The 13323-nt window shown below is 46.1% G+C and overlaps 1 protein-coding gene across 1 annotated transcript in view; it reads left to right on the top strand.

The window, feature by feature from the left end:
- The window catches only part of LOC126199670 (feline leukemia virus subgroup C receptor-related protein 2), a 745948-nt gene that overhangs the window by 502453 nt on the left and 230172 nt on the right, over nucleotides 1-13323 (top strand). Inside the window, exon 4 of the mRNA XM_049936597.1 lies at nucleotides 3465-3688. Coding sequence (XP_049792554.1) covers nucleotides 3465-3688 — 224 coding nt within the window. The remainder of the gene's footprint in view (nucleotides 1-3464; nucleotides 3689-13323) is intronic.

Here is a 13323-nt window from a genome sequence, read left to right on the forward strand (position 1 = left end):
CGCCTGGTGAAGAAAGATGAAGAGAAGCATAACATAGGCCCACAAAGTAAGCAGTATTCTATTAATTATAATGCTTTATTTGATTATAGAGCGAAATGAGAATAATTTCTAACTGAAATATTAATTCACCTAAAATTAATGATTGAATTACACTTTTTTAATTCCTCAAACTTTTCTCAGTGATGAATAACTATCACGTTATAATAATTATTATTTATAGGTAGCCTTGGTGAAGAGAATGAGAAACAATTGCTCACTTACATAAGACAGTTGCAAATGTGTGGATTTCCACCAACTGGAGAAACTCTTCGTAGGCTGGTATTCCAGTTTGCAGAAAGAAATGGTATTCCTCATAGATTTTCTATAGAAAATCTAATGGCAGGTTGGGACGTTACAGTCCTTTCTGAAACGTAACCCGCAGCTGTCTATGAAGAATATACAAGGTCTTTGTATTGACAGGGCTATGGGAATGAATACAGAAGCTATTGCAGCATATTTTTCTTTGGTTCTGAATGTCTGAACAGCAACTTCTTTACTGGATAAGCCTGGACGCCTGTACAACATGCACGAAACTGGGTTTCAGATGAATCCTAGGCCAGACAAAGTGATAACAGAAAAAGGTTCTCCTTCTTTGTATCAAGTAACTTTCTGAGGAAAAAGGGAAACCGTAACGGTAATCACTTGTTGCAATGCTGAAGGCAACTTCATTCCTCCAGCGTGCATTTTAAAAGGTAAAAGAAAGAAGTCTAAATGGGAGGATGGACTTCCGAGTGGTTCGATTGTATTTATGAATGAGAGATCAGGGTAAGTCAACTCTGATATACTCATGAGTTGGATGAAAGACAACTTTATTCCCAGAAAACAACCAGGAAAAGTAGTTCCGCTTCTCGATGGGCACACCTCATATATTCTTCTGATCCAGCTATGCTTGGTATTGCAACGGAAAATAATGTGCTCATGATTTGTTTTCCTCCGCATTCAACAACCTTCAGCCTCTTAACAGGTGTGTTTTAAAATCACTGAAACAAGTTTATTACAGGACAATGCGAAACTGGACATTGTGTCATCCTGAACGTAAAGTCTCAAGAGCACAGTTCCCAGTCTTCCTCATTGAAGCCTGGAAGAAAGCTGCAGTTCCATCCAATGCTCAATCTGGATTTGAAGCCTCTGGCTTGTACCCATACAACCAAGAAAGCAATCCAGAGAAGGCATTTCAAATTTCTGATCTGGTTGCTACTGGTGTGGCAGACAAGAATGAAGGATATAACACCGACTGTAGAGGATGTGCTCAGGTTGTTCTCCCACAGAAAGGCAATAGAAGGCTTGAAGCACATGTTGATGACCTCAGAAGTTAAGTCCCATAGTGCTCAGAGCCACATGTTGATAATGAGCCGATGCCAGGAACATCGTTCGAAGAAATTACTCCTGTGCCTATTTTGGATCCGCTGCCATCTAAGTGAAGAAAGAAAACCGCTGAAGTTCTCACAGAAGGGAGTCGAAAAGAAGCAGCAAGAGCTAGGTCACAGCGAATTAAAAGCAGAAAATCAACTCCAGTTCGGTCTAAGTTTAGCTCACCAAGTAACTCGGCAAATGACAGTGATTATTGTGCTGAGTGTGCCAAGAATTACTATGATAAAGATGGACCACAGTTGGATTGGCGTCAGTGTGTCATTTGCAATAAATGGTTGCATGAAACCTGTACAGAGGAAGAAAACAAGTGCAATAACTGTGCAAATGAATTCTGATTTCATTTGGATGTTTTCTTGTCATTTGCTTATCCTTAAATATATTTATATATTTGTTTTGTATTCTGTTCCTTACAAACGTAATAAGTTAGCTTTCTGAATTACTTATGTAGCTATGTTGTATCATAAATGCACAAAACTAGTGCTGAAATCTCCTAGCAATATGTCATCTCACCCTGATGTCTGGGGTGAGATGCCTAAACGACACTGTTCATTAAAAAAATGAAATACGCATATAATTTCTAATGGTTTCGTAACGCCAACTGGCCTTTTCATAGAAAAATCTCATCAGTGAACAATATTTCAGTGCTGATCCTAAATATCCAATTCTAACTCGCCTTTTGATCCTCCATACCTTAAGTTTGGCATCTTCCTCCGATCTACTCTAAGAGCTGCAAATGCGTTTTACATCTCAAAATAACTAAACTGTTTGAAACAAAAAAAAAAAAAGACGGAGAAACACGTTAACTTTAGCTAACACTTTTGTAACACACGTATAGCTTCGTCCTAACCCCACCCTCTGACGTAACCAGAGCTTCGGCCGTTAACAGAACGTTTTCAATCACGTGACTAAAGCTTGAATGTAGTGATTTTTAACCTTTAATTACTTAAAAATAACAGATATTTCGTCAGATTATTAACCGAAAATGCTATTTGAATGTTATAACCATTCTGAATAAGAATAATCCACACGTTAATTTTAACATGGGACAGTAGCTTATTGCTTGTAGACACGTTCCAACAGTCCGCCACGAAACACCAACAAAGCAAGTTCACATACGGTATGGTCATGGGCACGTACAAACTCCATTGCTCATGTTTGCCACACACTGTCACGTCCTTACATGTACCCATGGTTACGTACAATGGCCACTTGAAACATAACTGTCTCACTGATCGCCACTGCTTTATGCCCACGTGGAGGCAATGTGCGCGCAGTTGAGCACGTGACTCCATCACTACGCCATCTGTAAAAGCTTAACAGTTCATCTTTGCGTGCCCACTGGCGTGACAAATTTATTGTCCGGTGAGGTTATGATGGTGCACCGTTGCAAAACACTTCCACCAACCCAGCACAGACTGCCGCAGCGTAGTCCCCCTTCAAGTACTGCAACCGAATTATCGTCGCGCTCCACTTTACAAATAGGCTGTGTCATTTGGTCTTGGGTCCTCTAGCATCGGAACTACAGACATATATGTTGTTGTTGCATCTTCAGTCCAGAGACTGGTTTGATGCATCTCTCCAAGCTACTCTATCCTGTGCAAGCTTCATCTCCAAGAAACTGCTGCAACCTACATCCTTCTGATTCTGCTTAGTGTACTCATCTCTTGGTCTCCCTCTACGATTTTTACCTGCACACTTCCCTCCAGTACTAAACTGGTGATACCTTGATGCCTCAGAATGTGTCCTACCAACCGATCCCTTCTTCTAGTCAGGTTGTCCCACATACTCCTCTTTCCCCCAATTCCATTCAGTACCTCCTCATTAGTTACGTGATCTACCAATCTAATCTTCAGCATTTTTCTGTAGCACCACATTTCGAAAGCATCTATTCTCTTCTTGTCTAAACTATTTATCGTCCATGACACAGACATATATATGCGAGCAAAAAAAGAAATAATTATGTAGTTTTTATTTTTTGGAGGTGATGGGTAAGGCTTTACGAATACCCCCGTAATGAGGGTTCTTAGACTGACGGCCGTGTGTGCACCCGCCAGTGTTCCGGGCGGCGCCGCCCACGCCCCCGAGCCCGGCGCAGGCGGCGCAGAAGGAGGCGGCGGCCGACGAGGGCGGCGGCGGGGGCGGCAGCTTCCTGTCCTCCACGTGGCGGCTCGTCACCAACCCCGGGTTCGCGCTGCTGCTCGTCGCCTACGGTATCAACGTCGGTGACTTCTACGCCATCTCCACACTGCTCAACCAGGTCGTCCTGCAGTACTTCCCGGTGAGTCGCCCGTCTCTCCTTATCTACTGTACTGCTGCAGCCAATCAAACAGATGCAGGCTTCCGAAATAATACAGGTTGTTCAACAAGCTATACAAATCATTCGAGAAAAATGACCAAGTAATAAAAGTTTACCTCACCCATTAGATAATCTATTCAGTGCTACTCTATAAATAAAAATCGTTATTTAACTTTGTTACCACAAATCTCGAAAAGTACTTGACAGATTTACTTAAAATTTTTACACGATTCTCTGATGAACATTTCGGAAAGCATAGGCTCTCTCTCTCTCTCTCTCTCTCTCTCTCTCTCTCTCTCTCTCTCTCTCTCTCTCTGTCACTCTCACTCTCACTCACTATGTACACACATCAAAAAAAGTTTTGCATCATCTCGGTTCCGAGAGTTCCCGAATCTGTACAGAAAACTGGAATAGAGATCAACATAAACATCATTTCCGCCCTTTTTATTGCTCATGAAAACCACACATTGCATGTTGTACCACCATACAGCGAGACCTTCAGAGGTGGTGGTCCAGATTACTGTACACACTGTTACCTCTAATACCCAATAGCACGTCCTCTTGCATTTATGCATGCCTGTATTCGTCGTGACATACTATCCACAAGTTCATCAAGGCACTGTTGCTCCAAATTGTCCCTCTCCTGCCGCGCTGGATTAGCCGAGCGGTCTCAGGCGCTGCAGTCATGGACTGTGCGGCTGACCCCGGCGGAGGTTCGAGTCCTCCCTCGGGCATGAGCGTCTGTGTTTGTCCTAGGAAAATTTAGGTTAAGTAGTGTGTAAGCTTAGGGACTGATGACCTTAGCAGTTAAGACCCGTAAGATTTCACACACTTTTGAACATTTTGTCCCTCTCCTCAACGGCGATTCGGCGTAGATCCTTCAGAGTGGTTGGTGGTTCAAGTCGTCCATAAACAGCCCTTTTCAATCTATCCCAGGCATGTTCGATAGGGTTCATACCTGGAGAACATGCTGGCCACTTTAGTCGAGCGATGTCGTTATCCTGAAGGAAGTCATTAACAAGATGTGCACGATGGGGGCGTGAATTGTCGTCCATGAAGACGAATGCCTCGCCAATATGCTACGAATATGGTTGCACTATGGGTCAGAGGATGGCATTCACGTATCGTACAGTAGTTACGGCGCCTTCCATGACCACCAGCGACGTACGTCGGCCCCACATAGTGCCACCCCAAAACAGCAGGAAACTTCCACCTCGCTTCATTAGTTGGACAGTGTTTCTAAAGCGTTCAGCCTGACCGGGTTGCCTCCAAACATGTATCCGACGATTGTCTGGTTGAAGGCATATGCGACACTCATCGGTGAAGAGAACGTGGTGCCAATCCTGAGCGTTCCATTCGGCATGTTGTTGGGCCCATCTGTACCGCGCTGCATGGAGTCATGGTTGCAAAGATGGACCTCGCCATGGACGTCAGGAGTGAAGTTGCGCATCGTACAGCCTATTGCGCAAAGTTTGAGTTGTAACACGACGTCTTAACGTGGCGTCCTGTGGCTGCACGAAAGCATTATTCAACATGGTGGCGTTGCTGTCAGGGTTCCTCCGAGCCATAATCCGTAGGTAGCGGTCATCCACTGCAGTAGTAGCCCTTGGGCGGCCTGAGCGAGGCATGTCATCGATAGTTCCTGTCTCTCTGTATCTTCTCCATGTCCGAACAACATCGCTTTGGTTCACTCCGAGTCGCCTGGACCTTACCTTGTTGAGAGCCCTTCCTGGCACAAAGTAACAATGCGAACGCGATCGAACCGCGGTGTTGACCGTCTAGGTACAGTCGATCAACAGACAACACGAAGTGTGTACCTCCTTCCTGGTGTAATGACTGGAACCCGATCGGCTGCCCGACACCCTCCGTCTAATAGGCGCTGCTCATGCATGGTTGTTTACATCTTTGGACGGGTTTAGTGACATCTCTGAACAGTTCAGATGTTCAGATGTGTGTGAAATCGTATGGGACTTAACTGCTAAGGTCATCAGTCCCTAAGCTTACACACTACTTGACCTAAAGTATCCTAAGGACAGACACACACACCCATGCCCGAGGGAGGACTCGAACCTCCGCCGGGACCAGCCTCTCTGAACAGTCGAAGGGACTGTGTCTGTGATATAATATCCACGGTCAACGTCTATCTTCAGGAATTCTGGGAACTGGGGCGATGCAAAAGTTTTTTTGATGTGTGTATGTAAAGGTAAACTTAGTTAAGAAAATTTTCGAAAAGTTTGTGACCCATGTATGTGAGATACTTACACGATGCTCTGTAAAAGTGTTCTCCACCGATTTAGTTCAGAACTTTGCATGATACCCTAATAAACATTTAGACGGACACCGGCTACATATTCGTAACATACATAACATATAAATACAGTAAATTTAAAATGTAAAGTGGAAACTTTGTTAGCAAAAGTCTCGAAAGGTGTTTGACCAATTTACTTCGAATTTTTATACGATGTTCTAATAAATATTCATACCGACATTTTTTAAATAACAGCTTCCAGCTTTTCTGTCAAAACTGCGGGAAAGAAAATACTGTGCTCTGAAAACGTGCAGTTTCGTTAGCATTTTCAAAGCCAGTTTTAAATACAATAGCAGGACCTTTAAACCGTTAGGCAAATGGTTTTTCTCAAACATATTCTTTCTCATTACACATAATTTTAAATAAAAACTGTATATGCAACAATGTGTTGGTTTGTTTTCGTCCTCGCAATTGTCCTTAACAGAGAACAGGAAAGTAGTTTCTATACCTTATACGTTTGGAATACATTGTGATCTTCCCCGCTCGCAGATTGAAACTATGCAAAATACCACCATTGAAGCTGTTATCCTCACTGACCCAGCAGCTCTCTCATACTCAGCATACCAGTGATATCAACCATTATCCCATTCATTTTAAGCGAATTCTCCCTATTGCGGTTTTGTTTGAAACAACAGTAAACAAGCCTTACGGTCAGAGAGAGGGTGGAAGAGGGCGTGGACAGAGAGCGGGAGGACGAAACGCACATAGAGAGAAAGAGGAGGATGATGATGATGATGATTGGTTTGTGGGGCGCTCAACTGCGCGGTTATCAGCACCCTTACAAATCACCAACATTTTCTCAGTCAATCGCGCCACTTTCATGAATGATGATGAAATGATGAGGACAACGCAAACACCCAGTCATCTCGAGGGAGGTGAAAACAGGAGGAGGAAATAAACAGAGGTACGGGGGAGAAGGTTACGAGGAGATACAGATCAGGAATGAGGATGAAATGGACAAAGAGAGGGGTTGCAGGAGATGGACAGAGCGAGGGAGCAGAAGGAGATAAGGACGGGTATCACATTTACGTACATATTTAGCTATTGTGAAGCATTACTGTTTTCGCTAATATTAGATACGCACTGCTTGGCAAAAAGAAAAAAAGAGAGAGAGAGAGAGAGAGAGAGAGAGAGAGAGAGAGAGAGAGAGAGAGAGAGAGACGCGCATATGGGAAGAAAGAAACGAAATGGAACTTTACAGGTTGGGAGAGAATGTGGTGCTTTTCCAGTGATTACAAAATCGAGTCAAATTTGCGAAGAACTTGCCTGTATGAGCCCACTCATGATGTTACCTCTCGCTACGTTGCATGCACTGATTCGGTTGCAAGGGATGCCAGACAGCCGCTGTTCCCACTGCTGAGACAAGCCGACCACTACTGTAGTAACTGGTCCTTGATGTCTTCGATACCGGCACTGGGACAGAGTTGGCGTCCAATCTGGTCCCACACATGTAGTGGGGGGGAGGGGGGGGGCGGGGGGGACACACCTGCGATATTGCCTGCCGCGGGTGTAACTCAACATCACGCCGACAGTTCAGACAGACACGTGCCATGTGTGGACGAGCATTGTCGTGTTGAAAAATGGCACCTTGATTACATGAGAGGTGACGCATGAGGACACCGGATGTCCGTCACGAACCGCTGTGCTGTCAAGAGTTATCTCTGTCACTACCAGCCGTGACCTGAAGTCTACTCGATCGCTCCCCACAGATTTAGGCGGGAGTAACACTGCTGTGCCTCGTCGTTGGAAGGGTGAGACCTCACCGCACGTCGCCGACAATGGTCTCCAGGGTAGTGCAGAACCGCGACTAGTGCAGAACCGCGACTAGTCGCAGAACACAATGTGAAAACATTCATCAGCAGGCTACGCTTCCTGGTTACTGTAACACCTCAAACGTAGCCGTTTCTGATGCATTGACAGCAGCCTACACTAATTTCCCAGTGCGGCTGCCAGTAGTCTCCGACCAGTGATGTGGGAGGAAACAAAATGTTGCGAGGAGTCCATTGCTTGTTCCCGCACGGCAGGAGCAGATGTGAAGGGATTAAAGACGTGCTTGGTGCCCAGTGCGGCCATACTCCGTTGTGCTAGTCCGGCGTGTGTGGTCGAGCGGGATGTTGACGACGTGTGTGCCTGCCCATGCAGTCCAGTATCAGGCCACTGGCCCACCCGAATGTCCCACTAATCTGGATACTGTAAGCTGTCAAATGGAGACCATCAGTGAGGTCACTTTCAAGCTGTGTCAGCCACTGATGACGCTGTCTCACGCGACTACGCAGCATATCCGTATCCTTGACAGTGACGACTCAACATCTGATGCAGTTCATGGCCCTTACACATGCCAACAGGCTGGGTAATACCACGAAACACGAACAACACTAATGCGCTCTGGTGTTGGTCTGCCTGTCCCTGAGTGGTGTCGCTCTTGTCATTCACGCATCCGACAATGTCTTCTGGGTGCTTCTTTTTGTCAGCCATTGTACATCGCTGACGGAAGGACGGTCACGACGAAGTTCTACATACCAGTTGTGCACTTTATTTTCTAAAGTGTTTAACTTCTTTCCCCTCTAAATTGTAGTTAAATTATTATGACTGAATAATATCTAACTACTTGACTGGAAACTTATGGGCGAAAGAAGTCGCTTCCCCAATATTTTAGCACAAATATCTCCCACATTCCCAGGTATAAATTGAGGCAGGATTCGAAACTGCGACCGTAGCGGTCACACGGTTCCAGGCTGTAGCGCCTAGAACCGCTCGGCCACAGCGGCCGGCCCTACGAGTTCACATGGCTTCTTCATTTACAATGATCGTCCCAGAAATAAACACGTTTACTGTCCAGTATGTCATTTGGATCTCTGCGAACGAGCTTCAACCATACTTTATGTATCTCCTCAATCTTTCGAATACTCAAAAACAATTTTTCATGAGTTATTATGGACTTGTGCAGAGTGGTACTACACACCGTTTGCAATCCATTTTACGAAACGTAAATTCCGAAGCAAGGTATCACTGAGAATGAGTTTTACAACAGTAGGAGAAGCGCGCTAACCAGTGACGTCACACATCCATGACCGAGGCAGGAATCGAACCTGCAACCGTAGCGGTCGCGCGATTCCAGACTGAAGCGCCCAGAACCGTTCGACCACACCGGCCGGCCACAGACAAGGAAGAAGTTAAAATATTCAAAGAATTAGACATATCTTTTCAATTCATAAAGTTACATGTTTCCAGAAATGATCTTCATTGCTACATTCCAGGATACATCATCCTCTTTCACGAGATAAAATGTTGTTATAAGGAATCAAATTACATTCTGTATTCAAAATGGCAGCTTCCAACAATGCCACTAATTACAGTTCCGCTGCGATCACACTCTCCGCAATTGCTAAATCGGAAGTAAGTCAGCAGTTCCTAGTACACGTAATGTTCCACATCATACACTCCTGGAAATTGAAATGAGAACACCGTGAATTCATTGTCCCAGGAAGGGGATACTTTATTGACACATTCCTGGGGTCAGATACATCACATGATCACACTGACAGAACCACAGGCACATAGACACAGGCAACAGAGCATGCACAATGTCGGCACTAGTACAGTGTATATCCACCTTTCGCAGCAATGCAGGCTGCTATTCTCCCATGGAGACGATCGTAGAGATGCTGGATGTAGTCCTGTGGAACGGCTTGCCATGCCATTTCCACCTGGCGCCTCAGTTGGACCAGCGTTCGTGCTGGACGTGCAGACCGCGTGAGACGACGCTTCATCCAGTCCCAAACATGCTCAATGGGGGACAGATCCGGAGATCTTGCTGGCCAGGGTAGTTGACTTACACCTTCTAGAGCACGTTGGGTGGCACGGGATACATGCGGACGTGCATTGTCCTGTTGGAACAGCAAGTTCCCTTGCCGGTCTAGGAATGGTAGAACGATGGGTTCGATGACGGTTTGGATGTACCGTGCACTATTCAGTGTCCCCTCGACGATCACCAGTGGTGTACGGCCAGTGTAGGAGATCGCTCCCCACACCATGATGCCGGGTGTTGGCCCTGTGTGCCTCGGTCGTATGCAGTCCTGATTGTGGCGCTCACCTGCACGGCGCCAAACACGCATACGACCATCATTGGCACCAAGGCAGAAGCGACTCTCATTGCTGAAGACGACACGTCTCAATTCGTCCCTCCATTCACGCCTGTCGCGACACCACTGGAGGCGGGCTGCACGATGTTGGGGCGTGAGCGGAAGACGGCCTAACGGTGTGCGGGACCGTAGCCCAGCTTCATGGAGACGGTTGCGAATGGTCCTCGCCGATACCCCAGGAGCAACAGTGTCCCTAATTTGCTGGGAAGTGGCGGTGCGGTCCCCTACGGCACTGCGTAGGATCCTACGGTCTTGGCGTGCATCCGTGCGTCGCTGCGGTCCGGTCCCAGGTCGACGGGCACGTGCACCTTCCGCCGACCACTGGCGACAACATCGATGTACTGTGGAGACCTCACGCCCCACGTGTTGAGCAATTCGGCGGTACGTCCACCCGGCCTCCCGCATGCCCACTATACGCCCTCGCTCAAAGTCCGTCAACTGCACATACGGTTCACGTCCACGCTGTCGCGGCATGCTACCAGTGTTAAAGACTGCGATGGAGCTCCGTATGCCACGGCAAACTGGCTGACACTGACGGCGGCGGTGCACAAATGCTGCGCAGCTAGCGCCATTCGACGGCCAACACCGCGGTTCCTGGTGTGTCCGCTGTGCCGTGCGTGTGATCATTGCTTGTACAGCCCTCTCGCAGTGTCCGGAGCAAGTATGGTGGGTCTGACACACCGGTGTCAATGTGTTCTTTTTTCCATTTCCAGGAGTGTAGACCGCTTGGGCAGATACATACAAACATTTGCGCTGAAAGAGAACAATCGTAGGAAACAGTTGATATTATATAGTGTGCCTGTCCTCACGTTCCATTGGCACATCCGCAAGCCCCATAAATTCACCATAAATTTGGATATTGTAAGGCATCAAATTGAGACCAACAGTGGGGTCCCTTCCAAGTTATGTCAGGCACTGATAACGTTGTCTCAAGCGACTACGTGGCATATCAGTACACTTGACAGTGGTCATTCAACATCTGATGTAGTTTACGGCCTTTAGATACCCAAACAGACCCGGTAACAACACTAAACACTAACAACACTAACGAGCTCTGATGCTGTTCCACCTGTCACAGAGAATTGCAGCCGTAATCATCTACGCATCCGACAATGTCTTCTGGGTACTTAACTTTTCTGTCAGGCATTGAACATCGCTGACGGAAGAACGTTTACGATGAAATTCTACAAACCAATTGCGCACATTATTTTCTAAAGTTGATAGCTTTCCAAAAGTGGAACGAAACGGTTCGAGACACGGTTGTTGAGTCCGATCTTGACGAATGTCATAAAAATGTGGCCTACACTCGACATCTCCTCTTTTCCCATTACTGTTCATTTAAATCCTCATTATAAACAACCTATTGACAGCTTCAGCGTTGCCATATTTAACAACAGCAAACGACAAATTTTGAAACAGCTGTATCTACATCTACGTCTACATCTACGTCAATACTCCGCAAGCCACCTGGCGGTGTGTGGCGGAGGGCACTTTACGTGCCACTGTCATTACCTCCCTTTTCTGTTCCAGTCGCGTATGGTTCGCGGGAAGAACGACTGTCTGAAAGCCTCCGTACGCGCTCTAATCTCTCTAATTTTACATTCGTGATCTCCTCGGGAGGTATAAGTAGGGGGAAGCAATATATTCGATACCTCATCCAGCAACGCACCCTCTCGAAACCTGGACAGCAAGCTACACCGCGATGCAGAGCGCCTCTCTTGCATAGTCTGCCACTTGAGTTTGCTAAACATCTTCGTAACGCTCTCACGGTTACCAAATAACCCCGTGATGAAACGCGCCGCTCTTCTTTGGATCTTCTCTATCTCCTCCGTCAACCCGATCTGGTACGGATCCCACACTGATGAGCAATACTCAAGTATAGGTCGAACGAGTGTTTTGTAAGCCACCTCCTTTGTTGATGGACTACATTTTCTAAGTACTCTCCCAATGAATCTCAACCTGGCACCCGCCTTACCAACAATTAATTTTATATGATCATTCCACTTCAAATCGTTCCGCACGCATACTCCCAGATATTTTACAGAAGTAACTGCTACCAGTGTTTGTTCCGATATCATATAATAAAACAATAAAGGATCCTTCTTTCTATGTATTCGCAATACATTACATTTGTCTATGTTAAGGTTTAGTTGCCACTCCCTGCACCAAGTGCCCATCCGCTGCAGATCTTCCTGCATTTCGCTACAATTTTCTAATGCTGCAACTTCTCTGTATACTACAGCATCATCCGTGAAAAGCCGCATGGAACTTCCGACACTATCTACTAGGTCATTTATATATATATTGTGAAAAGCAATGGTCCCATAACACTCCCCTGTGGCACGCCAGAGGTTACTTTAACGTCTGTAGACGTCTCCCCATTGATAACAACATGCTGTGTTCTGTTTGCTAAAAACTCTTCAATCCAGACACACAGCTGGTCTGATATTCCGTAGGCTCTTACTTTGTTTATCAAGCGACAGTGCGGAATTGTATCGAACGCCTTCCGGAAGTCAAGGAAAATAGCATCTACCTGGGAGCCTGTATCTATGATTCCTACAGAGTAGATCCTGGGTTTCCAAAAACGATATGATACGCGAGCAAAAAACATGTTCTAAAATTCTACAACAGATCGACGTCAGAGATATAGGTCTATAGTTTTGCGCATCTGCTCGACGACCCTTCTTGAAGACTGGGACTACCTGTGCTCTTTTCCAATCATTTGGAACCTTCCGTTCCTCTATAGACTTGCGGTACACGGCTGTTAGAAGGGGGGCAAGTTCTTTCGCGTACTCTGTGTAGAATCGAATTGGTATCCCGTCAGGTCCAGTGGACTTTCCTCTGTTGCGTGATTCCAGTTGCTTTTCTATTCCTTTGACACTTATTTCGATGTCAGCCATTTTTTCGTTTGTGCGAGGAGTTAGAGATGGAACTGCAGTGCGGTCTTCCTCTGTGAAACAGCTTTGGAAAAAGGTGTTTAGTATTTCAGCTTTACGCGTGTCATCCTCTGTTTCAATGCCATCATCATCCCGGAGTGTCTGGATATGCTGTTTCGAGCCACTTACTGATTTAACGTAAGACCAGAACTTCCTAGGATTTTCTGTCAAGTCGGTACATAGAATTTGACTTTCGAATTCACTGAACGCTTCACGCATAGCCCTCCTTAC

This window comes from Schistocerca nitens, chromosome 8, assembly GCF_023898315.1.
Source record: "Schistocerca nitens isolate TAMUIC-IGC-003100 chromosome 8, iqSchNite1.1, whole genome shotgun sequence".
NCBI lineage: Eukaryota > Metazoa > Arthropoda > Insecta > Orthoptera > Acrididae > Schistocerca > Schistocerca nitens.